The 26,474-nt window shown below is 46.0% G+C and overlaps 1 protein-coding gene across 3 annotated transcripts in view; it reads right to left on the bottom strand.

The window, feature by feature from the left end:
- LSAMP (limbic system associated membrane protein) overlaps window positions 1-26,474 on the bottom strand; it is a 1,043,134-nt gene that overhangs the window by 107,169 nt on the left and 909,491 nt on the right. For all 3 annotated transcript variants that reach the window (XM_075512695.1, XM_075512687.1, XM_075512704.1), the window contains one exon: window positions 15,653-15,778. In XM_075512695.1, coding sequence (XP_075368810.1) covers window positions 15,653-15,778 — 126 coding nt within the window. The remainder of the gene's footprint in view (window positions 1-15,652; window positions 15,779-26,474) is intronic.

The raw sequence follows: 26,474 nt of genomic DNA, 5'->3' as shown, positions 1-26,474 counted from the left end.
AATGTTTTTCTGCAAGGAAGTGTTTTGAGTGAGAAAGCTTTATCCTCGAGTGATAAAGCTTTGTGGGTTGTGATACAGACATCCATAGTGTCAAGTCCACAGATAATGGCAACCACAACCCTATTGTTTTTTAGCATAAGCTAGGCCAATAAAATGGGAAGTCTGAGATAAATTTATTCATCATTTTGGAAGAATTTTAAATGTAGACATTTTTTAAATGCCTATAAGGAACTTCATAGTGGTCACAGTGTTTTCTGGGAGAGAGCTGCAATAATGAAATAATTCTGCAACCCCATAACAAGAACTCGTGAAAAAAATTCACCATTACAGAGAATAATCTTTTCCAAGTACAGCTGGGGATTTAAGCCAACACTATGTGCAAATTACAAGATGCCATGAAAAAAGTTAGAAAAACATCTAAGGAATGAAATAAATCCATTTTCACAAGCTGTCCTCTGTTCAACACCTCAAGAGTGGTCTGAAACTTTTCAGGATGCTTCTAAGTCGGTTTAAATTACACAAGTAGTTTCTCAGACAGATCAAGTTTGGCTGAGTAGCCTAGATTTGGAGGCACAGGTAGGTGTCAAGAGGTGTGTTACAACTTTATCTCTGTGAAGAGTGCAGTTTCTTCAAAAGGCAGAGATACTTGGCTTTCCATTTAAGACACAGCACATTTTATTTTGGCTACAGCAGCCACAGGAGTACTGGGGAAAAGACAATTTTATATGGCAAATCAGCTGACTAGATGGCTCACGCACTCTCACATACATATGCAGATGACATTACTTGTCTTCTGGGACATGAATAATGCCATAAATGACACACACACAGAGAATATTTTCTTAAAAGTGACTAATGCCTTAAATGCCATACTCTGATACCAAGTGATGTCCGATCATTTTTTAAAGGCATTTGATTTACAAACAAATCAAGTTCCTGAAAGATACTCAACACCAGCTGTCACACGAGGAAGGAAAGAGGGCAGAGACAGACAGATAGATGAGGGAGATGAATGGTCAGCGGAGTTTCGGGTAGGATCTGCTAGTACATTACATATCAGATACAGGAATAAGGGAACGTAAATACCAGCATATCCCTTGTGACCACTTAGTTTCAACAAGAGAAACAAGGACTTGGGCTCAGTTACTCAGCTAGCGTTCACCTAGAGAGAAGTGCAGCAGCCCAAGGAGAGCAGAGGGCCCCAGAGGCTGTGCATAACTCAGCACCACTATTACTCTTTCTAAGGAGGTTATAAAACTCTTCTAGGGCTGGGGTGGCACCAAAGAGGGAGAGAACTAAAAAGGAAGTAAAACGAATAAATAAATAATCTATTTTTGCTGAAGGTCTGTGCAAACTGAGAACATTAGAGCTTTAGGAAGTCTGGGTTGACTGAGCTGTGCTGGAGAACCACCATGCATGTATTCTGCCCTGTGCCTGGTGCTATTCCAGCCTTTTAATGGGAGAACAACATTGAGGGGTGCTCCAAAGCAGCAGTGAGGGGTACTGGCCCAGCTGGGAGGCAGGGCTGGGAGAGCAGGAAGGATGCAAAGCACTGGCCTCATCCTCAGATTTGCCCAACAACAGGAAAACGAGCTGCTCGAGCTGCTCCAAGGCAAAAGGCCTCCCACTTTGCACCAGAACTTCACAACCCTTTCCCCCAACACCCCTACAACACCCTAAGCTCAAAGATGCGTAACAGCTCTGCAACTCTTTATTCAACCCCCTCGCCCATCTGTAGAGAGTTTCATGGCTACTCAATGTCCCCTGCCCTTTCGCACACAGTGACCAAAAGCCAGTGATGGAAGACCTGACATTTCATTTTTGCAACTGACCTCTGTTAAACTGCCTCCTAGAAACCCTCTCTCCTGAGCATGGAGAAGAGCCCTCCGGAACAGCTGAGGGTTTCTTAGGAGGAGAAAATACACCTGTGCCCATGCCTGTGGCACTGCCTGAGCTTGACACTCTAAGGACATAAATCCTTCCCTCCCAGATAAGGCAGGAGTGCCTGATGTGCCAGGGGGAGCAAGGAAAGTTGTGCGCTGGACCTCACCTTAGCAAACAGGAGGGAGAGACAGGCAGAGCTGAGTTTGCTTGGCACCGATAGCATCTCAAGGCCTCCCACGGCAGTTTCCTGCTGAAAAACCCTCAATAGTTAGTTCTGACCCCCAGTCTGCTAAATAAGCCAATGTGTTACTGCTTTAACACTCACCGATTTGCTGGAGCTGCCCCTGCCTGGTGTAACCTGCCTTGACCACGCACACTGCCATATACTGCTCTGCTGTGGCTTCAGTAGAACTGGCTGTGCTCTCCCTCTTGACAGGACCCAATGTGTTCACACCTCATTGCTCCATGCAGCTGGATGGGTTAGATGTATCCCGTGGCACATTACCAAGATGACTTCCCTCTGAGTACAAGACCAAGTGAGGAATAGCAGGGAGTCAAAGCTTCCTCAACAAGGGAGGAACACAACCTTATGCGGAGAGGGGGACTTGGGACTTTCGGTCTCCAGCTCATATATCAGCCTGGAGACTGGAGAAACACCCTCACTTCCAAACACATTCATGATTCCCAGACTGTCAGGAGAAAACCAGACAAGGGGCAACCCTTGGCTGCTTTTAAAACATTTCTACATTGATTCCTCCTTGAGATACAAAGCAGTGAGTGAGATGAAATCTCCTCTTACTCAAGCCTTATTTTTCATAATTATGCATCTTTAGTGTTTCATAACGACCAATTTAATCACTTTTGCCATTTAGAGGGCTATAACAGCCAATCATGGTAATGGGCTTGGTATTTGGTAGGAACCATTTAACGCCCAAGAGCCCTTGTTCTGAGCCACTTGATGCCACTTAAGTTTGACAGACAGACTCTCATTAGCACAAGTTGCAAAACCTCTCAGATGAAGCTCATTTCTTTTAAACAAACTCTGCTCAGTGATCCCCAAAGTCTCTGAGTGAGGAAATTTTTAGCTCACTTCAGATCCACGCAGGTCTGTGGAAATTAATCAGCATATTTCGCTGTGCTGGGGGCTTTCGATGAAATTCTCTACCTTTCCTCCTCACAGTTGTTCTCTCGTACCTTGCACATAAGCTCTGTTCTCCCTTGGCCAGCCGGTGCCTGTCTCCTGGAGGGCCACCTGGGGTTATGTGACCTTTCCTTTTCACACGTAACCCTGTTGATGAGCTTCTGCTCCATGCTGACCAGCCTGCACCTGCCTCTGAGGGACAGCTCTCACAACGCAATTGTTTCTTGCTGGGGACAACCAAATACACATTTGGAAACCTTTAAAAATATCTACAGATCTCTGGCTGCTGCTAAAACTGCTGCCCTTGCCTTTGCTGTTCCTGCTACCCCATCCGCTCTTTGGATGGTGATCCACAATGCAAAAAATAAAGCTCAGGGCATCTGAACTGCTTTAGATGCTCTCAAACACACATGCAAGTCTGCACCCCAGCTCGCATGATGCCCAACAGATTTGACGACACTCATAGTCCAACTATGCTGAGTATTTGCTTGAAATGCAACCAAAGCAGGCCTCCCTACATAGCTGCAAGGATGAGCCGTGGGATAGCAGGGGGTGCTGCAGGTCGTGTTTGCCAGACACATGGCAAACAGGCTTGTGAGAGGCTTGTGAGAAATCTAAGAGTACTGAAGTAAGGGTATGCAAGGAAGGACAGAGGTTTTTACTCAAGGACTTACTAAGCAGAAGGGATGGCTTCCCCTCAAAGGACTTTGTGTTCAATGGGGAGGCTAATGACTCAGCATTACTATCAAGGAAGGATGTCAGATCTACGCTGTGTGGTTTAAACCCATTGAATCTGTTCACTTCTGCAATGTTCCCCAAGAACAGATTTGCCCTTTACATTTTCTCTCTTTCCCATTATATCACAACTATTTTACATGCAATGAGATTGAAAGTTGTAAATGTAGGAGTGCTAAAATGAAAATACGTTGATAAGTGAACAGTTACCTCCTAGGTGACAGAAGAAAGGCATATTTTGTGGCACAGTCTGATGCGACAGAGTAACATCTCACCCTGTGAACAGTCTGAATGCTTCAGTAAGGCAACTAGGTAAAAAACAATATGTTGAACTAAAAGAGTTGAAATCAGTCCTTAGAAAGGAAAACCCCATATTCAACACTACTTGCAGCTAATGTCAACATCTTCCACGCCTACTGCTTTCTGACACATGAAGTGGTGACCTGAGAGAATGGATGGTGGGTTGCCCTGTATCTAAACAGTCTAAATGGACCCTGTGTCTAAACCACTGTGTTTGGTTCAAGTACAACTAATGCGGTATTCTCAGTGCCATAATTAAAATGGACTCTGTTTCACCAGGCGCACACAGACAAAACCACAATATTACAAGACACTGTGTGCACCTGTCCAAAGCTGAAGAGAGCATTAACCAATGTTATGATATATTACTTGAGAAATAGCCTGATGCCCCTTAATTAGAGGCTGCCTGCTAAGGTACACTCAGCAGGAGAAGAGTTAAGGTTGCATTTGTAACCTTAAATCTCACCTTACCTGGCTTGTGAGTGCTTAACTGTGCAACTTTAATGTGTTCTTATCAGAGCATTTTTATTGAGCCATTATTAACATCAGTTAGATACAATCTAGCATTTCCCAGATCCCCCTTCCCCCCAGCCATTACCTGAGCCACACATAACACAGATTCAAAGGAAGCATTTAACTCAACCTCTGCTATCGTTCTCCAGACACCCAGCGTCGCTAATTCCCTAGCAGCTTCCTTAAACAGGACTAGAGTTTTGGTTGCTATCTTGCATGCCCTCGGCCAGCCTGCACATTGAAGGAAATCCTCTACTGATAATTAATAAGTTCCCCTGACACTGGCTGCTCATTAATCTATTATTTTACTCCTCTAATTACTTTTGTCTGTTCGAGTTAACAGTCTCCTTCCCTCATCTTCCCTGGGTCTCACACAGGAGATGCTGCATGACAAACATGACTTTTCTTTGTAGTCCCTTATAGCCTCTGCTCTGTGCATGGACTCCGAGCCCCATCCTGGCATTTCCTGAGGCACAAGCCAGCCTCTCACACGGAGTGACTTGCCCCTCCATGTGCCTGTATTTCATCCAAGTTATGGTACATGTAGCTCTAGGCTTCTGAGCTGGGGCTTGCTGAAGGAACATCTAGGGAATGTGGGCTTCCCATCTCCACCTGTGTCATCCCCTGGAAAGCTCCCAAGAGCTATAAGGAATCCTCCTCACAGCAGTCAAGTGGTTGTAGATCTCCCCGCAGGAAATGGGGGCACTTACAGTTTCACAGTGCAAGGACCATTTATCCATATATGCCCTGACTTCCTTTTACAATAGCAGCCTCTACCCAAAGACTAACAGTCAGCACAAATTAACTTTAAGTCCCTTGGGCAGAAGGGGAGACAGAAGCAGGAACCAATTATTTATTTGCTTGGAAGATGCCCAAGTACAGCGGAGATAAATGCAGTAGATACAAGTGAGCAAGTCATAGAGAGGCTGGAGTTGCAAAGTTTGGAGCCTGATCTGAGCTTCTGCAGTTCAGGGAGTTTCTGAAATTTTGTCTCTTATCATGATCGACACCAAAAATACTTATTCTCTGTCCCCTTCATGCAGCTGTAGTTTAGGCTGTACAGAGAGGCTTTGGACAGCTGTACAGATCCATGCCCCACAGTCAAAGGATGACAGGTACAATATGACTCAGGATACTGTCTTTTTTCTCCTCTGCTTTTATTTTTCATGCTTATTGCTATGTTTCACAATTCTACCTTTAAGGAAATGCAAGCCTTTGAGGTTGGTGCATAAGGCTAGTAAACACCGAAAAGCTTACCTGTGCAGCAAAATGCATGCGCAGACACCAGCATGGTGAACATACAAATGAACGCATAGTAAAATGCTCACAAATAACGCATACAGCAGTGTGCACCTGCATACTCACGTGGCTTTTACAGATCTACAAGCTGCACAGCAGGTAAGGATGGTGGTAATGACACATGCTGACCATTACGGTAAATGTACTAAGATGACCCTGCCAGCAGTTCTCAGCCCAGCACGTGCAACAGGGCACTGACCCGCAGGCACCCTTATGAGGAGCCTACGGACCCCCTGAGAGGCTGCATTGCTCTTCCCTCTGCCTACCCCAGACCGCAGCCGGCTCATCTCCCACTGGTGCTTTTCCTGGGACACAAGCCAGGACAAGGTGTGAGCTCTATGAGCTGCCCAGCAAAGTGCGCCATGGATACAGTCCTGTCCTCACTCCATGACCCTTCCACTCTGCCACGGCCCTCAGTCAATACGATGACAACTGAAATGTCTTATGATCAATGCCTTTCCCGGGCCATCATTACCTGCATTACACTTTTTCTGCTGGCAGCCTGTGCTGATCCTTTGGCAGGATATGCTCATCCTTCAAATGGCTCAAGTCACCCCAAACTGGGCATGAACTTCAAAGGCTGCATCAGACGGCAGCTCATGCTTCCCTGGATGGGTCTGCACTCACCATCCCCTCCCAGTCTCCCTGCTGCTGCCTGCTTTGCTCCTGTGCTGCTGCAACACTGCGGTGGGCACTCATTGCGAGTTTACGAGAAAGGATGATTTGTTCAGCCAGTGCATGAAAAAATAGAGTACATGAGAAAAGTCATATTTTTCAGGTGCTGTTCAGAGAGAAAGAACAAGTAACTGAAGAAGAAATAAGAACAACACTTTTGAACATGCACCTCCCAAAGAAAAATCCCTGAATCATGTTTTCAGTCTCTCATGTTTTCCTTCAGACAGGAAAGAGAGGGATGTTCTGAAGACACATTTCTCAAATGCTCAGAAAGGAGGCTGAGGAAGGAAAAAGAGCACAAGTGTTCACAACACCAAGGGCCTGTTGCAGCCTCGCATTACAAAAATAGCTCACTACCTTCAGCTGGGAGGCTCCCACTTCCACTACGGCTGTATTCAGACCTGGGAGAAAAGCTCCACACTGCGGGAGGCTGAATGACACCTGACCTTGCTGTGGTCGTCATGGCAAGCAGGTTCGGGATGTCTTGCCCCCAAAATGGACTTTTTCTTTGCCCTGGGTCTATCTCTGTACAGGAGATTCTTGCAAATCATGTTTTCCTTCCTGCTTCTCCCTGCACCCCTCTGTTCCATCTCTCTCTCGCTGTTTTCCAGCTATTGGTAGAGCTGGGATATATAAGCCAAGCAGCTTATATATGTAAGTGAGATTGGCGTGGGGGTGGAGGCAGAGGCAACAGACAGTCAGACGATTGTGCGGGAGAAGCCAGAAGGGGTGAAGGCTTTGGGGCTGTATGGGAAACTCCCTCCAGACATCACTGTCCTGGCAGGACCCATGTGCTTCAGTGGATGCTGTCATCCATGGTCGCTGGGGTCCTCAGACGAGAGGAGACAGTAGCTCTGGCTCCAGTGCAGAATATAGCAGGCACTGAAGTCAGTGAAGCCATTGAGATCAGTTGAAGCCACATAACAGCACAATAACAAAAGTGGTGAAGTCTCTCTCTTTAAATGAAAAAAATGCAGGGAACAGCTATAAGCTACTACCTTAACTTTCCTCTTTTATTAGTATGTCTCTCTCCTACTGTGAAGAGAGAGTGAGAAATATGCTTGCCTAAAGTGAAAGTACTTATAGATTACAGCTACAAGGGGAAAAAAAAATGCAGCCTCTCCATTTTCTTCTTAAGGATAGCTTTCTTAAGAATGTTTGAATTGAAACTATTACATTTAAAATGCTGTGAATTTTTTCTCTCTTTAATTCACACTCAACCTCTCTGTATCTTTACAAGCACATTTATTTTCAGACGTGAACTACAGCTGTAAACACGGAGCTGCCAATGGGGAATATGACCTCCAGATGGCAGGGGAAATGGGACCCAGTCCTAAAATATCAGCCTTTTGCCCCTGTGAACCCAGAGACGCTCTGTCACCAACCAAGTAGCTCCAAGCACAAGAGACCCAAAGCAGACTCGTTAGTTCAGATCACTAGAGGGAGACACGATAACACACACACTGTCAGTGTCTTGCACTCAATAACATTCTCTCCAGACAATTTGTTTTGCTGTAGTTGACTACTTATAGGTAGGATACAAGGGTGTTCGATGGCAGGTTTGGAGCAGAAGGAGGGAGGGCTGGTAGGGAAGGAGGGCAAGATGGACAGCCTCTATCACACTAGGCAGGATAGGCAGCAGACCTTTCATCTTTTCGTCTTAGTCATGACAGGAAAGTCCCTTGATTTCAATGGGTTTGTGCTGGTGGGAATGATGGAGAATTTGGAAAGGTTCATCAACCGGCTGCTGAGATCCTACTTATGGTAGTGTATGGAAATTCCTTTTCCTGTCATCATTAATTATGGAAGATTTTGAACTCTCATCTTCTTGGTTGCTCAGTTTTCACTCCCACCTCCAGCCTTCTGGGATCCTTCAAGACTGGCTTATGGAAGGAGGGGAGAGAAAGAAGCAGCTAGTTATTCCTGAATGTCCCTACTAATCAAGAATGTCTCTCCTGAGAAGCACTAGTCTTGAGCATAGAGGTAGTGACTATACAGCACTGCACTGACAGCAATATTACAGCATGCAATGAACTAGAAAAATGCTGCTCTTCTGTAGGTGGGTGAAAGTTTTCACATGGACACAAACCAGCTCAGCCTTTAAAATGCCATGGAAAAGACTCTAACACCATGGCTGGCTATAAGTGATACCCATCTGGGAGAAGGAAAAATGGAGGCAACTCTACCAGACTCCAACTTGCTGTAAAGAACAGCATTTCTATGTGGCAGGAAAGCCACTAACTTGGTACGCAACTGCCACATCTTCCCAGCAACAGCACAGAAAATCTTGCCAGAGGTGGAGCAGCCAAGCACTGACAAGAAGACTCCAGATGTTTTCCTCGAACCACTGCTGAAGGCAGCAGGACAAATTCCCTCCTTACAGCAGACTCATTCACCTGTTCCCCAGAAATGCCAAAGTACTTATGAGGCCTTGCTCTCCCTCTCTGCCATGGGACAGGAGAGAGAAATCAAAGCTGTTAAGAAAATGAATGTTTCATGCACCAAGAGTGTTTGTACTGAAACAGCATTGCAGACCACAGCAACCGAATGGGGCACTATTACAATATGAGGGATCTCTGTGCAGTGTATGTGTCTCTCTGGGCACAGAAGAAAGAAATCAAAGCTCTCCAGCGTGTTGGGGAAAGAGCACATTCAGTGCTTAAGTTTATTATAGGTGAGGAAGGGGGCGGGGGCTGCTGCCTGTGGGCCATGCACTTAGAAGAGGGGATTTCTAAAAATGTAAAAAAAGTGTAGCCGGCGGAAGTGGGAAGCAAATAGAGGTTGAAACAACTTTGGATGCCTTCTGAAGAAGCCCTGAAAAAGTTGAAACTTTGGCTTGTTTCCCAGGCTCTTTGTGAGCCAGCATCCTTTTCTTTTTTTTTTCCCTATAATGTTGGAAAAGAGGAAGACTAGACCAAGAGAGAAAAAGACATCTCAGAAAGAGTCCTAAAACAAACAGGGAGCGTGTAAGAGGCAAAGTGAGAGGTCTCTGTGGAAGACAAGACCACGTTTTTGCCAGAGAGTATTTTGAGGATGCAAGAAAAAAAAAAGGAGGAAAAAGAGACCTGGTTAAAAATCATCAGCTGCCCCCCAACATCCTAAAATGCAGGGTCAAACAAGTACCTTGTAAATCTTAAATTTCCTGATCAGACAAAAGCAGTTCGAGGGGGAGGAGGATGTGACATGAGAAGAGCTGGCACAGTAACACCACCAAAACCACACCAAACCCAAAAAACATTCCCACCACCACCACCAAACAACACCCCTCCTTCTCTTCACAACTGTTTTACTGAGGTTTTAAGAGTGCAACAGAGAGGTGGGCTAAATCCAAATGGTTTAGATAACCAGAAAATCCCCTTCCCACTCATCACTACCTGGTGCCTACAGGGTTGACTTGTGGTGACTCTGGCTGAGGGTTTTCTGTTTGTTATCTTCTTTGGGCATAAACTGGCTTCTCCTGTGCAACACGAAGTGCAGTAGCAAGGCTTTGGTCTTAGACAACAATGAGAGGCAAATAAACACAGGACATAAAGATCAAAGTTGCCTGTGTGAACTATATGGTCATCTTGAATCTCACGCCTTCAGAGACCTCTCTGCTTCCCTCATGTTCAGTGTTCAGCCCTACAAGGAGACCAGCATGCACTGAAGGAAAATACATGAGTGAGCGGGGATGTGAGATAATCTGTCTCTTTCAGTTTACGTCTCATCCTGATCTCTAGTAATTGAGCCCCAAAGCATGAAGTTTAACATCCTTTTCAATATTTTTGTTGTGAATAACAAGAATATCCAGATTTGTTCACATTATCCTCAGGAACACACAAACCGTTTGAGTCTTGCCAAGTTCTCGTCTTTAAATAACTTTCCATGGCAATGAGTTCTACAGCTGTTTATAAACATATTATATGTATACCATCTCAATTACACAGAGCATGCAGGCACTTTTCTGTATTCTCTATCCCTTCTAAACTTCCCAGGCTATGGTAAATTCTCTAAGACTCAATGAGAATTTCTAGCACCCTCTAGGGAGAATCAGACTGGCATATTTGACAAGCCTTCCCATCTCCTTTCATTTTATGCTGTGACATGAAACTTGGGTGTTGCAATCAATACTTATCTGCTTTGCTCTAGACTGGTTTTTATGCTGTGATTACCACTGTAATAACTAAGCTCCTTTTTGAGCCAAAGTGGGTATCTTTAGACTGTCAGGTGGAATTTGGGAGAATCCAGACTGTTCTCTTCTCTATCAAACGGCCTTGTGGGGCTGAGGCTGGGGAAGTTGGATCAGGAATGAGATACCTGGCACTTTTACACAAGTTTCACACTCTGTAACTGCTCTAGGAAAACTGAATAGTTTGCTCCTCAGATGGTTATACGCAACCAGTAAAAGCCTCAATTGTTCGACCTTGAGCTGAGCCCCATAGGGATCAATATAGCTTTGTATCCCTAACACAGTTTCTCAGGCTGCCATCACACATGGATACCAATCTCACAGCACTTGCCACAGTATCCACGAGCAAGGCCCTTGGGGAGCTTTCAACTACCGATGCCTCGTGGGAAAGGAGCAGAAACATGAATAGGACTGTTTCTGTAAACTTGAGTACAAGCTCCTCAGGACAGGAGCTGCCTTTTTCTTCTGTGTTTGTCTGCCCATCCAGGACAACAGGCTTGGTAGTGAGATCTCTGGTAATGCAAAGACCTTGCAACTGTCCATGTTCATATTGCTGCTAATCCAATTCACAAGAGGGCACTCTTTAGGGTTTCTGTTGAGAGGGAGTTTATTGATAAGAATAGGAACGTACATGAATCTTTATTTTTCCCAGGAAGCTCTTTTTCAGTCAACCAGGCATTTAGCATGGTTCTGAATAAGATGGAGAAATGAAGAATGATAAATGTTAAAGCCTCCGGACTGTGATCTCAGCAGCTTATGGGTAGGGAGAAGTTGCATTAGCCTGAATAAACGTAAGTCAAGAAAGACGTGAAGTAAAACTAAGATGCGCTCAAAAGCAGGCATTGCCTACCATCTGTAAACTATCTTACTCGATTCTTTTCTTGGCTGTGTTAGTTGTTATCTTGGTGCACAGTACAGGGAAAACAGAGCATCTCCTAACACAACTAGTCATAGATGGGTAGGCTGCCTGTGGTAGCCCACACAGAACGTGTCAGTGTGATAAATGATACATGGCCCTGTGCTGGGACCTTGTCCAGGCTGTGGTGCAAGTACTGGAAATTTGACTGGACTGCATTCAGGAAGGAAAAATAATGTATACCTTTGCAGGCCATGGATCACGTAGATTATGAGTTAATATTAAGGAGAAGAAAACAATACACTCCCCATACAAACAAGGACTCCTCATACAAAGTCACAGAGGGGAGAATCTGGGTTTTGTCCCTTTCAAGAGATGAGAGACTATGGCATATCCCCTAGTGAAATATTTCTAATGCTGACAAGTGATAACTCACATAGTTTGTGTAGGAAATCATCAACGCTCATCCTCACTCTAACTGAACAAATCACAGTTTCCTGACAAATCCAGTTCAGAGGGCTGCTACGGTCTTTTCCATGGTTTACCATCGCAAACTGGGATGGCAAAAGTCATAGGGCACAGCAGGCTTAATAAGCCCACAGCCATGTCCTGAATCACAGGAAAGGGATTGGACTATGAGCAGGGAGGTGCTGGCCCGTTGCTGGAAGCTGCAGGTCGGTGATCCCAGAAGAGAGCTCTGCTGGCTGGAGGAGAGGAGCTAATGAAGCTGTTTGTGCTCCTAGGCAATGTCTGTTAAACTATCCACAACTAGTTAGACCAGGTTGCCAATGTCCTACAGCATAATAGCCTGTCGGATAAGGAAGAAAAGGGTCTGGCTGACTCTCTCCACCTGCTCTGTCAAAACCCAATCAGTCAATCATCTGAAGAGGAATGGAAGTGGAGAGCAAGGACTTGCATCGTTCCAAGGAATGGCATTCCTGCTTTCATTAAATTAAAGCTGATCTGTATCGCCATTCGCCATCGGAATTATTAAAGTATTTTTCCCCTTACCTGCTTTCTTCCCAGGTGTCAGTGCTACAGTCAACAACCACAGCCACACTTCAGCTATCTCACAGGGTAAGGAGAGGGTTTTTTCTTATGGGTTGCTTCAGGGCTTGGGGACTTATAGTTGATGTGAGAAAAATGCCTAGTTCGACTGCTCACTGAAGGACCAGAAAAGGAAGTAATATAGCATTTTATAAAGCAATTTTTTTAACTTCCCAGATAGGCAGATGAGTAGGCTATGATCACTCCTGAAGCCCAGCAGCATTTAAATGAACTATCATATGCATCCCTGCCTTCTTTGCATAAGTAGCAACACCACTTTCCCTTTGCATTTGTATCTTCTACTTTCCAGCCAACAAGAAATAAATCATTTCTGTGGTCCTAACTCAGGTAATTAGCCAAGAAACACTGTTGACGAAGTCAATGAATGAAAGAAACAGCAGACTAATTTGCTAATTAACTCCTTGAGGAGGGTGCACAAAGAAAAAGTAATTTGGCCCTCTCGCCCCCCAATGCTGGTTTAATTTCACAACCTGTCCATTCAAAACCTCCTACACAAACTCAATAACACTTGTTCTTCCAGTTCTGCAGTCATGAGTTTAACCGTGAAAAAATCCAAGGAGAGAGATATATTTTAGAAACCTTTACAATGATCTAAAATAGCTCTTCGATGCATAGCAGATGTCTTCAAAACTAGCATAAATGGAGCCAAAATGCCTTACAGTTCTGGAAAAGGGAAATTCCAAGATAAGATGTGTTTCTAACTGCAGCAGCTCTGGAATAGATTTGGAATTTATATTAATTGTCAATCTCAAGGAAAACATTTAAAAGAAGCCCTTCTGTCCCCCATTTTGGGACAAGTGCCTTATTGGGCTACATGCTGCTCAAAGACCCGATGTCTGCCTGAAAGCAGTTCCTCTGTACTCGTAAAACATAACAGATGGATTGAGATGGGGAAAAAGAGAGAGAACAACAAGCAGTGAGACATGGAGGTGACAGACTGGGGACTGCCTGCCCTTCATCCCTGGCTCTAGTTGGTTAGGAAGGGGGTGCTCGGCAGGCTTCACTGTAGAGGGAAGGACTGAGGATGGATTGGAAGGGGGTCAGTGAGATGGCGCTGAGGGATACTAGCAAGGAAACACCTCTGAGACACACAGCACGGGAGAAAAGGTGTGAAGGGGCATGCTGGAAAACTGAAAAACAGACCCAGGAAAACTGACCCTGGAATCAAAGTGGGGATGGGATTCCCCAGTCCTGTTGCTCACCAGAGGGGATAGCCAGAATGAAGATTTGCTCTGAGGAGCCTTTTTAAAAGGGAGAAAAGAAGTCTGTGTCTGATACAATGGAGTAGGCGGTACAACTGGAAAAAAACACAAAGCACAAACATGCAGCCAAAGTGATGAGTCAGGACAAGAATCTTCTTATTACTGCTCTGAACAATGCATGTCGTGTACCAGGCCTTAGTTTTCATGAAGATTTAAGCTAGCATCCTTGTAATGCCCTTAGCTTGGACAATGTTAGGCTGTGCTCACAGAATAGCTAGGGAGGGTCTCCTGCTTGAATACAACAAAGAGTTAGAAGGAGGATTGAAAGACTGATGCAGCAGTAAGATGGAAGATTTGATATGAAATAAATCTTAAGAGCAGATATGCCAGAGCTAGAAGATTCAATATACATAATTAAAGGTGAAAAAAATAGGTTCTATTTCCCTATATATGCAAATGGCACGGTCATGCTTAATGCTGAAAATAGCAGAAGAGGAAAGTCAGGCAGTGACGATGATACCGCAGAGGAGTAGTGTTCCCCTCATCATCTCTGCTCCCTCATCATCTCTGCTCCTCCCACCTCTTCCTGGCAGTCTTTCCCTGTCTTCCTTCTTTTGGTATTGCAAGAAATGGGCCAGAAATACAAGCCGTATATCTGGCTTTGATATACGTGAAAGCTCAGGAGGACTTTGGTTTGGCTGAAGGGATGAGACAGGAAATCTGAGTAACCCCAATCTGAACCACAGGCCCCAAATCCAGGGGCTTCTGAATGCAGCCCTTGAATTGAGCGCTGTTCCAATGTGTCGTTTTACCTTTCTCTCTCCAGCCTTCTTTCTGCAATGCTCTCCTCTTTTCTGGCTGCTGAATTGCAGTTGATAGCTTGACTGTCTGTAGCACATGCAGAAAGCTTGTACTCTGCCTACCTCAAACCCTCTTTAACCCTTTACATATACGGGAATATCACAGAAGACTATTCATATGGAGCTAATCAATGCTTTCCCCACGCATTTTAGATGAAAGAATATCTGACGGCAAAAGAAATCAGGTAAAGAGTTCTTCTCTCCTCAAAGGACATGATACAGAGGAAGAGAAACCTAGCTCTTGTTCCCATCCTACTGGTAAGTCTTTAGAGGGTGAAGGTTTCCTTGCAACCCAAGCTGCGAACCCCGTGGAGTCTGACTACTGAAAGGATATGCTCCTTCCAAGCTTGCCACATCCTCGAGCGTGGAAGGCACAGTTAGATAGCAGAACAAAGCTGGTGATTTCTCCTTTATTCTGCCTCCACCCTGCTCTTCACTCATCTTGCAGATCAAATGCCTTCTTTACTCACCTCACAAGACACAGGAAGACTGTCTGCCAAAGTGGAGAGTCATATGAAATCATCTGTGCCACTGTTTGCTTCTCCCTTTTAAGGCAAATCAATGGGAAGCAAATTCCATGGTTTTCAGAAAGAACCTCTTCTATGTAATAACTAAACAGAAATCCTTTCCCCTCTCTCTGGCACCAGCAGTGTTTTGTCTCCACCACCGTGCTGTGCATTACCAGCAGTAGAGATTGGGAGAACTAGATGAACACTAAGGCTAGAATTTCAGGTCCAATTCTGTAGAGCATCTTTTAATTTGTTCCCTCGGACAACCTGGTTTTCGTGCCTGCGAAATCACACTGCAAAACAAGCTTGCATTTAAGATTCTTGCAACTTTTTTACAGCTGCCTGTATTGCTACTGAAATTTTCTACTGACGTCAGAAGAGAAGGAAACTACTGTACAGTTCACAAATCACCAGCACAGTTGAGTCCAGTTGGATCTTTTACCTGTTGGGGTGAGGTGTCTCCAGGTGATGACAGGCTCAGGACGCCCATTTGCCATGCAAACCAGGGTCACGTTGCTGCCCTCATTCACGGTGATGTCCGAGGAGATATTGGAGATCTTTGGTGGAACTGTGAAGACAAAAGAAAGTTGGACCTTGTTACCCAGATTTCTGGAAGGCAGCCTGTCTTAATAACCTACCTATTAACTAGAGGCAGCCACAGACTCCTCTCACAGGCTGCACTCCTCATTACTATGTGGGTTTCTGAAATTAAATCAGAATAATATGTACCACTACTTCAAGGATCTGCAGGTAGAAATGGCCTTTGCTGCAACTGTGATGCTTTGTGTTTAGACAGGTTTGGGGGCCATCATAAAATAACCTCTAAGAACTTGCCTGACTGCCCCAAGGCTGCATGGAAGGAGTTGGCAGGCTCCAAGCACTGTCCCAGGTAATTTTTACACTCCAAATAGTCCCAGACACAGTTCTACGTCCTCCTGCAGGGTGACAGGCCTCAAGGCACTGACTCAGAAGGTGTATTAGTTATTGCTACCTCCCACGGGCAGATAGAACCCATGCTGCTAGCCAGGACCCTGCTCTGCTCCTCACGTAACCAAATGCTCACCAGGAATTGAACCGGAGAGCTGTTAAGCTCATTTCTGTTGTGACTGCTATGACAAGGTGAGAAGCAGGGACACGTGCTAATGGGAATTTGCTGAGGGAAGGCACAATGGCGACAGCGGGAAGGTTTCCGCAACATCTTTCAGCCAAAAGGGATCCCCCATGGGCTGCCCGCAATAGGTAGCTTCTGGCTGACTGCATCTCACATGGCAGAGCACCAAAAGCATGGTAGGATCTTTAAAGATTCACAAACCAGCCATGGCTTGGGCATTCAAGATCCTTAAAGACCTTCCAAGCTAAATGAGTTTGTGTCATGGGACCAAACTGACCATGCTGGGACCTGAACAGGTACCTCCAAGATGTGGAGTGTGCCGGTGTATCGGCCTCCAAGCAGACCAGGCTACTGCAGTCTCTCTCACGCTTCACACCCTGGAGGTGGTGAGGGAGTTTGACTAAAAAGGAATATTCTAATTTTTTTTTTTATTTTTTTTTTTTATATATTTTCAGCTTCCAAATTTGTGTGTAGCAAGGAATGAAACAACATCATCTTCTGCTTTGCTTACCACAGAGTAAACAGCAGCCTTCCCTTCCCCCTCCTTGGCAGGAGTGGGTGATGGTCCTTTTGAGGCCAAGCTGCCTACGAGCTAGGTGGGGAAAAGGAAATGAAGCCTGAAGAGAGCAACTCACCACTTCCTGCTGTGTTGCTGGATTCACAGGCACATTGTTTACAACCCACAGCTCATCAGCCCCCCTCTGTAGGCCCCAAACTCATGGACAACTCTTCAGCATCTATGACCATGGGACCCCCTTGGAGGAACAGGGACTCCCAAGCAGGAACAGGACCTGTCGAACAAAGTCGAACCAGACATGTCTTTGCCGACAAGCGCACTCACCTGGGCAAGGAGGGATTTAAGCTAGGCACGCTGGGGAAGGATTGCCATAATCTGGGGAGAAGTGACAGCACAAAAGGCAGTGAGGATGCAGCTGGGGGCCAACACAACAGGGAAGGCTTTTGCACTCCCATTGTGAAAGTAGGACAGCTGGGGGCCCATCTCAAATGCCTGTATACCAATGCAAGTATCGTGGTGAAAAAACAGGAGGAATTAGATGTTCACGCAGATTCACAGTGCTATAAACCCATTGGGATGACAGAGCCATGGTGGGGACAGCTCTCAGGACTGGCAGTGCTGTACGGGATGGATACAGGCTTTTCAGGAAAGACAGGCTGGAAAGGCAAGGAAATGAGGTGCACTCTCTGCAAAGGAGTGGCTGGAGTCCCCTCAGCTCTGGGCAGTGAACTAGGCGGGAGCTTAGGCATAAGGATCAGAGGATATCACAGCGTCACCCCTGTTGGTTGCTGTCTGCTACCAACCATTTGATTAAGAAGAGGCAGTGCACAGAGACTGCTTTAGACAGATAGAAGAAGCCTCACAATCACAGTCCCTGGTGAGGGACTTCAACCACCCTGATTTTTGCTGGAAGGGTGAAAGTGCTGGGCTCAAGCAGTCCAGGAGATGTGGGGGTCCAACAGGTTCAGCATGAGTTAGCAGTATGCCCTTGCAGCAAATACCAAGCATCCTGGGTTGTATTCGCAAGAGCGTAGCCCCATAAGTGGAGGGAATTGATTATATCCCTTTATATGGTGTTTGTTAGACAGCATCTGAAGCACTACCTTAGTTTTGGGCTCTCCAGTACAAGAAGGCCATTGACATACCGGAGCAAGTCCACTGGAGGGCTCCCAAGATGGTCAGAGGTCTATAGCGCTTGACGTACAAGGAGAACCTAAGGAGGGCTGGGTCTGTTCAGCCTGAAGAAGAGAAGGCTGAGGGGAAATCTTATTGCTGTCTACAAATAGCTAGTGGGAAGGTGCAGAGAAGACAGAGGCAGGCTTTTCTCAAAGGTGCACAGTGAACAGCGAAAAGCAGCAGACGAGCTGCAACATGGGGGAAATTCTGACTCAAAATTAGGAAAAAGCTTTTACTCTGGGGAGGTCAAAGACAGGAACAGGTTCCCCAGAGAGGTGGTAGAAACTCCATCCCTGAAGATATGCAAAACTTGCCTGGATGAGGCCCTCAGCAACCTGCTCTAACTGGCACCAGGAAGGACGGAGAAGGGACCATGGAAGCTGGTTTGCTGCTCAAGAGCTAGAATTGATGGCTGATCAGTTCATGGTGAAGCAACCAAAGCAAGGAATGTTGGGGCAACGGTTGACTGCACCAGGGCCCCCTTTGCTGGAAAGAAGGAATTTCACAGTACGGACACCTCCCTAACAGCACAATACTGGGTAAAGCAAAGCATAGCAGAAAATCAACCCCTTCCTCTCAAAGCAAAATCCCCTGACAAACACAAGCCCTGCTACATTTTACATCGGTGATTCACGGCGAGCCATCGGCAGTGTGTCTGCGCACATAGGAAGAGGTAGGAGGCAACAGAACAAAACACAATAAACATTGTTGGAGAACGCTGATGTCGTCAAAGAATTTGATCCCACCATATTGAGGGGTACATGAGAGTTTCACTGACTGTAGATCCATTTTGTGCCTCCTCTGCCTTTGTCACACACCCATTCTGCACAGCAAATGCCTGGCAGTACAAAACAACAATCACACAGTGGTCTTGGAAAGTGAGCAAATACCTTTGCCAACCAATACTCTGAGACTGCATAAAGGGCAGCAGAAAGGAAATGCCTCAGTTGGGAAATTAAATACCCTGCCTCCTCCAAAAGAAGCTTGTGGCTTTGTGTTTCATGGCACACCAAAGCAGAGAGGCAGCTTGCAGCACCACGCCGAGATCTGGCACAGCACTGAGTGAGCAGGACTCAGAAGCACATTCTCCTTCTCCTTCCTGTCCCACTGGATGAGGGGAGTCCCCTGTCTCACGGCTCAGGACAGACGGACCCACTGCTCCAGCCAGCAGAGCTGCTGGCTGGGACAGCCCTGCAAGTTCTGGTGCAGAAATCCAAACTGTTATTACAGGGAACAAAGCAACTTGGAGGGCTACCTCAGTCCTGTAGCAGCACAGCTACCTGTAGTACATACTGTGTTTCCAATCTGAGACCAACACACACTGGAGAGGACAGAGGGGCTTAGTCTGGGAAAGAACAATAGAGGCTGCTGCTATTTTTGCAAAAGTTGTGTCCTAGCTGCTCTGTCAGGGGACACAAGGACGGTGACTTTGGAGCATGCTCAGCACAGCTTCTCTGGTGTGCTGGCAAACATGGGTAAGTAGAGCCCAGGAGCAGAACCACTGGCTACCTGCCACATTTTGGGGGTTTTATCTTAACCTCAAGGGGTTGACATTTGCATCAGGAAAAAAAGCCACACAACAAACCAAGAAGGGCTAAGCTCAAGCAGGACTAGCAGATGGAGCTGTAGGCAAGTCCGAGGCCCTAGTAGAATTGTGTGATGACAGGCAAAACAGTCGAGGAGAGAGCAGCAAAAGTCACTACGGGGCACCAGCGGCAGAGCTCCAGTTAGGACATGTGTACCCTGCCACCTTCCAAAGCCATCAAGTCATTTTAGTTTGAAGAGGATCAAGTAAACTCAGCAAATACAAACAGATCTGACCGTGCAGACCAAATGCCCAGGAGGAGGAGGATGTGTCCAGATGGTCATATCTGGCTCACCACTTTTTCAGATGACGGAGAAAAGGCCATCCAAGGCTGAAATCCTGTTAGGAGTATAATGGCTGGTTCCTCTCAGCTGCCAACTTGGTCAGAGGGCGAGGAAAGGCTGAGAGGAGGGGGAATAGGGCAGGAAATAATTTCCCTGTGAATTTAAAACCTGGTTTGGTTTTGTCTGCTTAGAATCCAAAGCCACCCAGCATTAAAAATGACTGGATCTTAGTGGACAGTAATTTCACTCAGATAAAAAGTCAGACTTTTAATTTTCAGGGTGTCAAGCCAGCGTGTTAAAATGCCAAAACTGTCAGCACCAGCAACAGTTAGCATTGCCTCCTTGGCACTTGTCTCTACTTTGCACACACCTTTTTAGGACAGTCTTAAAATGAGAAGCTTTGACCTTATTATTTTTTCCCATGTGTGGGTTGTATTATGTTTTCACATTTCCCAGACTGCTGGAAGAAGCATTGCTGAGAATAAAACCTCCTGGGACCAGGATCTTCTGGGTGTTGCAGCCCCCTTTTGCCCAGCCATCCCTTGTTGACCCTAAACTGGAAAACCCTTTTGTGTCTGGCCGCTCTGCACCGTTAGCACAGGCAAAACCACAGCCTGCAGACCCACAGTCGGGAAAGCACTACAGTTAAACAGTGCTTTCAGGCTTTTTCACATTCAGCCTAACAACTCATCTCCCCAGGGGAGACCAGGCTGCTGCTGGACCCTTTTGGCTCCAGGGACCATGGGAAAGCACTGCCAGGCTCTGGTACTGCTGAAAAAGATGAAATCACCAGATTTTTTCCTCCCTTTCAGCATAAATGTAATATGGCGTATCCATTAGCCTGTGCTTAGGAATCCCCTGGATGGTGTGGGGAGCAGAGACTGACATGAAGGGAAGCACAGTGTAGTACCCCACTGCTCCAACCCCAGAGAGGCAGGATGCCCTACCCATGCCAGGGACAGATTCTGGAGAGCTGGAAATGAGCTCTGAGAGGAATGGCTTGAAACTCATATATCTGTTTCTTCTACATCTCACACCTACAGGACAAGCCTGATGTCAGCTCAGCATCTCATCTGACATGCCACTGATGGTAAATAACAACCCCCAAGCTAACCAGTAGCCAGTCTTCTTGAGAAGCTCACATTGCGAGAGCGGATGGCCTGTAAGGCAGGAGCGGCACAAGGGCAGAGATGCTGTAGGGCACCCTGGGCTGGGAGAGCTGGGGGGGCTGCACGGCAGGAGGGAGGCAAGGGCAGAGCTGGTGTGGGAATTCAAGTCCCAGGCAAGGCACAGTGACAGAGCTAGATCGGACAGGCTTGCGCAGAACCTGCATGCACCAAGCCCGTTCTAGTTAATTGCCGTCAATCCTTCACTTTCATGACAACTGCAACTCACATTAATTTAAATAATAAGAAAGACTGAGACATGAAAAATAGAGCGTACTCCCCCAGCGCAATCACTGTTGCTCTCGAGATGAAAGCAAGTGATTTGTTTCCACAAAACATTACCGTGTCTCAAAAACACCCGCTATAGCAGTTATTACAAACCAGGGGCCGCATACGGGAGGCAGCAAGGAAACCACAAACGAGAACATGCAAACATCTGCTGTTGTTATCCTTGCTTTTTATGACCAAAACCCTTCGGAGCTCAAAACTCCTTCTGAGATATTACTTGGGATCATGCGGGTGAGCTGGATCAGCTTTATCACTCAAGGCTATGGAAGTAGGCAAGGAGTGGTGCTATACCCCTAATCTCCTAGTAAATGAGTCAGCCGAATGGCTAAGAGATGTGAGTTCACATCCAGGAGGCCAGCTCCTGAGTACCTTTCCACAAGTGCAATGGGGGATAGAACAAGAAAGCATCAAGGCCACCCTTGCTGAAGGATATAACCACCAATGCTTCTAGAGGTCTTTTCCTAACTTAGTTTATACTGGAACTGGCTATGCCACAGCTCACAAACCGTTCAGATACCTGCCTTTTGATCAGAGCATCTAGACACAGCACAGGCACAACGTGGCAGGAACAGGAACTGCTGCTTAGGATAAGTGGTACTTATATGCAAGGGGTACTTATAGGCATAGGGCAGCAATTTCTGGCTCCTGCATTGGTTGCACTCTGCAGACCTCAGCGCAGCAGGAGGGTGGGTTTGTGAGACAAGGGCAGGAAGCACGGGACTAGGAACTCGAATTGGGTATGGCAGGATGAAAAAGGCAAAGAAAGGGACGTGGAGACCTAGTTGGAAGATGGCTCTGAGCCCTGTAAACACACTCACACGAAGTTCACAGTCAGACGGTCTGACTGCTCCCTTTGGACAAACAGAGCTTCGCATAAGATCCTTAGATGCAGTCTTATACTGTGGGGCAGCTACTCCCCAGTCTGAAATTACAAGACTGCTTAACAGTCAGATATTTTGTCAGTAAGTCACAACATACATTAAAAAAAATAGAGCTCTTATTCCCACTCTGCAGACCTAAGATACAGCAAAAGCTATTTAATCCCTCCAAGACACAGAAGCAAATAGTACTGAAAATAAGAAAGCCCATAAGCTCCATTTAAGTGCTCTAACTGCTTGTCCCAAGAAGGGCACCTTGGATACAAATAGAGAAAGTCACCACAACCCCTTCCATATATTCTCATTAGTTAGTCGCTTCCTCCAGCCTAGTTGCCTTCCTCTCTATAGGCAAGTAGGACCCCCATCTGTTGGAGAAAATTAAGACTCCCACCCACTAATCCACAGGAGCCCCTAGCTTGCAGGGCAAAAAGAAAACATCAGGACTTCTCTCCAAAGTCAAAGGAACTTTGCAGCCACTAAAGCCCTCTGCAGGTGCCTATCAATTAGCCTTGAGAGTTCTCATTTCCTTGTCCCCAGCTCCCAATTAACAGCACTTTGCAACAAACACAAAGATGCTAATAAGCCCCAAGGCAGAGGTAGGGGGGATGCTGACCATCATATGGCCGTAGAATGCTTTAGAGCTGCCACCTTGCTCACCACAATTAGGGGTCCTTTCCTGGGGCAATTAATTGACAGCAAATTGGCCTCATTAGTCATTGTTTAGTTAAAGTGTTTAGTGGGGAGAGAGGTCCTGAAGAAGGGGCTGAGCTGCTAAACACAACTAAATGGTTTAATTTCCCTCTTATGTGTGCAGCAGGCTAATCACAGCTCTTTACAGCTGTAACAAGAAACAGCTTGTTGCTGCTAGGTCTGCAAAGGGAGCAAGCTGAGGGCTGGAAAGTAAAATCCAGACACCCTTTGGGATGCAGCATGCTCATGTTTCTGAAGCACTTTGCAGACGAAATGCGACATGAGATCCAAGATGTGTTTTTTACGGTCTGATTCATGCCGCAGCCTCAGCCAGAGGGAGACGAAGCTGTCACCAGGGCGGGAGGGCAGAGAGTGAAGTTGTTGAACTTCATTAAAGAGAGTGGACTCTGAAACATCCTTCTGACCTTCTGCTCCGCAAGGCTTGTTTCACCCTGCCAGTGCCTCTCTCGGCATTAAAGCTTCTGGTGAAGTAGAGGCAAACGTTGAAGGCTTGGTTTTGTTTTTTAATCCCCTGGGAACCAAAAACCTGTCAAAATACACTGTTTTTACAAGGTGTAAAAATGGCTTCTTTCTATTGGGTGAAAGGGGGTGCCTTGCCATGTCCATCCCTGGTGGCCTTTAGGGAAGGGTCTATCCCAGCCAGAGCATGGAAACCACTTAAGAGATCCGCAGTTCCCAGCCTACGTGTGCCCCCACAGCGCTCTGCCCCGGCACGCCAGATCATCTGAGCATCGCTGCTGATGCTAAGAGAGGTCGGGCTGAGGGAGGCACAGGGGCTGCTAGCTTGGGCCTTGCATCTTGGCGAGCTTCCCCCATCGTGCAGCTGAGCCTCACCCACTGAGACGCCACGCAGGAAATTATTTAAATCCAGATGGGGACTGTGCATATTGCACTGACTGGGAGCAGAGAAGCAGACAGGATGCTATAAATCAAAGCCATGTGGAAAGCCCTCCCAGTTTGCTGAGCTGGGTAGTGTGTCAGAGCTCGCTGCATTTGAGAGTAAGAGCTGACAAGCTAAACCATTTTGTCCAAAGGAAGGCTCTACCTCATCCAATATACAGTTAAGTGTCTGGGCTATTTTTCTGCATAAAATTGCATGGGAAACACTTCCAGTACATTGTTTCTTAGCAGAGAGCAGCATGGAGTGTAAGCCTGTTAGACTGCCCCATCCATGAGCTGTTGGAAAAGTCAGCACAGAACTGGCTCTATTGCTTATACTTATTCCCACTGATTTTATTTCTTTTTAAACTTGTCTCCATGAATTTGTGAGGAGAGAAATTATTTCGCTTCCTAATGGAGAGAGAAACAGTAAGAAAAAAATAGCTCAAGTCTCAAGCCAAATTTGTTTTTCAGTGCATGGATGTGATGTGGGACAGGGATAAAAGCAGTGTCACTCCTGCTCCTAACCCAGCACCTCAGCTTTAAACCCAGACCCCAGCCTTTTACCCTAAAGCAGTCCCAGCTCCAAGCCTGAGCCCCAGTCTTGGCCTGATGCTGACAGCATTTCACCCACACCTGGCTTTTTGTTGTCTCCCCACCAAGCACAAGGTGACGAGCCTGCCTTTGTGGATCCTGATGCCGCCCAGGAGAGCAGGTTCTCAGTTGCATGCTTAGCATGTAAATGAAAACACAAAGCACAAGCTATATGCATGCCTGATATCCCCTTATCACCAGATTTGGACCTCTGGATATGACGTATTGGTTGCTTGCTACAAAACTTCTTCTCCTTTTCTATTAACATATCAAATTTATGCTGGGACTGCAGTGATCCACTTATCTGTGGTTCATCTCTTTAAAGGACAGCTCTCTGCATTTGCCACTCGTGTTGCTCCGGTTCTTTCCACTTGTAAACTGACTGCAAGCACTTTATGGCTAACCTTCCTAGAGAGCCTGCTGTGAAAACACAGCCTTCTTCACAGGACATGTGTAAACAACAACAGCAGTGCTTGCCATGCTAATCTCCAGGGATTAACCCTTGGAATGCCGCCTAATCCCAAACACTTTAAGGACTACAGATGTACACAGCTTTTGGTCTTTGTTTCAAGTGTGTTTATATATTCCCTTAGACCATTTTTAAAATCTGGCAAGTATTTACTTATGGGACTGAAACAATACAGAATCTTTTCTTCCACAGATATAATGAGCCAACCTGGAAGAGAAATTCTGTGAGAAAAGTTGTCCTTAGTGTCCAGGTCCTCCAAAGACATCTCTGAGAATTTTGTTGAGAAAAACTTTTTCACCGAAACATTAAGCATGTTGGATGTACACGGTATGCAGCTGAGTCCTAATATGCAGCCTTTCTAGGGCTTGATTCAGAGCCCAGGGAGCTCCTCCTTTGATGTTAATGGCCTTTAGACAAATTCTTTTACAGCAAGAATGGGTGATGCCTTCAAGGAAGTGTTGCAGCCAGACAGGGATGCTTTATTAGCCAGTTGAGAGAAAAAAGCAAGATTATGGGTTTTTAACTGAGTCCCAGCAGTCCTTGGCTCCTGCCTGTTAACTCTTTCTTTGGGAAGTAGACTAGGGAGCACAGGCCAGGTATGGGAAGAAAGCACAGAGAAAAGCCTATGTCATTCCAGGGCAAGAGGCAGAGGTTCAGAGAGGGTTTCTATGCATTAGGAAGATGACTGGGATTTTCTTGATTAGGCAAGCAGGGGAGGAAGTTAATTTCAGCTAACACCCCACTCTGGATGAAGATGAGGTTGTCCATCATAGCTTTACATGCAGGAGAAACAGAGCCAAAGTTTTTGATTGTTTGTTTGTTTTCAGATCTTATGCTGTTGCTTATGTTCAGCTCATTAGGGACAGATGGTACAACCAACAGAACTGCCTTCATGAACCACCTGATGGACATCCACATACAGGCTGAAAAGAAAAGACAGCTCTCTCCAAACTCTGTTTTCAGATGCCTTTGGCTGCCCATGGTTTATCCCACAGCCTCTGTGATAAGCCACAGGGCGGCAAATACAACGCTCTAAGTGTCTTGTGCATACCACATACCCAAGGATCTGGCTCAGTTTCAACTGAGACAGACAGCTTCTCAGTGACAAGCCTCTCACTCAAATCAAATGCATGTGGTACAAGTAAAACATCTTTTATTAGCAGGCTTTCCTTCCTTACGCATTGAAACGAGCAAAATGGAGTGGGACAGCTTGCTGTAACCACCTTTCAAGATTGCTTTCAGGCTCCTAGGGGAGCAGAAAGCTAGCATAGCATTTTGGAAATGCTGGTTTTGCTTCCAGTCAAAAGCATAAAGAGAAAAAAGCTAATAATCCTGTACTCGGACCTTTACATGCTTTGGATAAAATTCACTCTTGTGTTAAGTGCACAGATTTGGAGAAGAGCGTAAAGTACTGTACGCTGTCCTTGATCTATAACTCTCCAACTCATGGCCTAGGACAGCAATCTGGTAAGAAAACACTGTTGTTTCCCCAGCAAGAGGATTCACTTTGCCCAATTCAGCAAGTAATGGACTATCTATAACGCAAGACACCATAGCTGCTTCACCAAGTAGTCAGATCAGCAATCAGAAGACTAATGCCTTAGCA

Source organism: Mycteria americana, chromosome 1 (genome assembly GCF_035582795.1).
Source record: "Mycteria americana isolate JAX WOST 10 ecotype Jacksonville Zoo and Gardens chromosome 1, USCA_MyAme_1.0, whole genome shotgun sequence".
Lineage (NCBI taxonomy): Eukaryota > Metazoa > Chordata > Aves > Ciconiiformes > Ciconiidae > Mycteria > Mycteria americana.
Note: the sequence above shows the minus strand (reverse complement) of the source record. Positions and strands in the feature narration are given on the sequence as shown.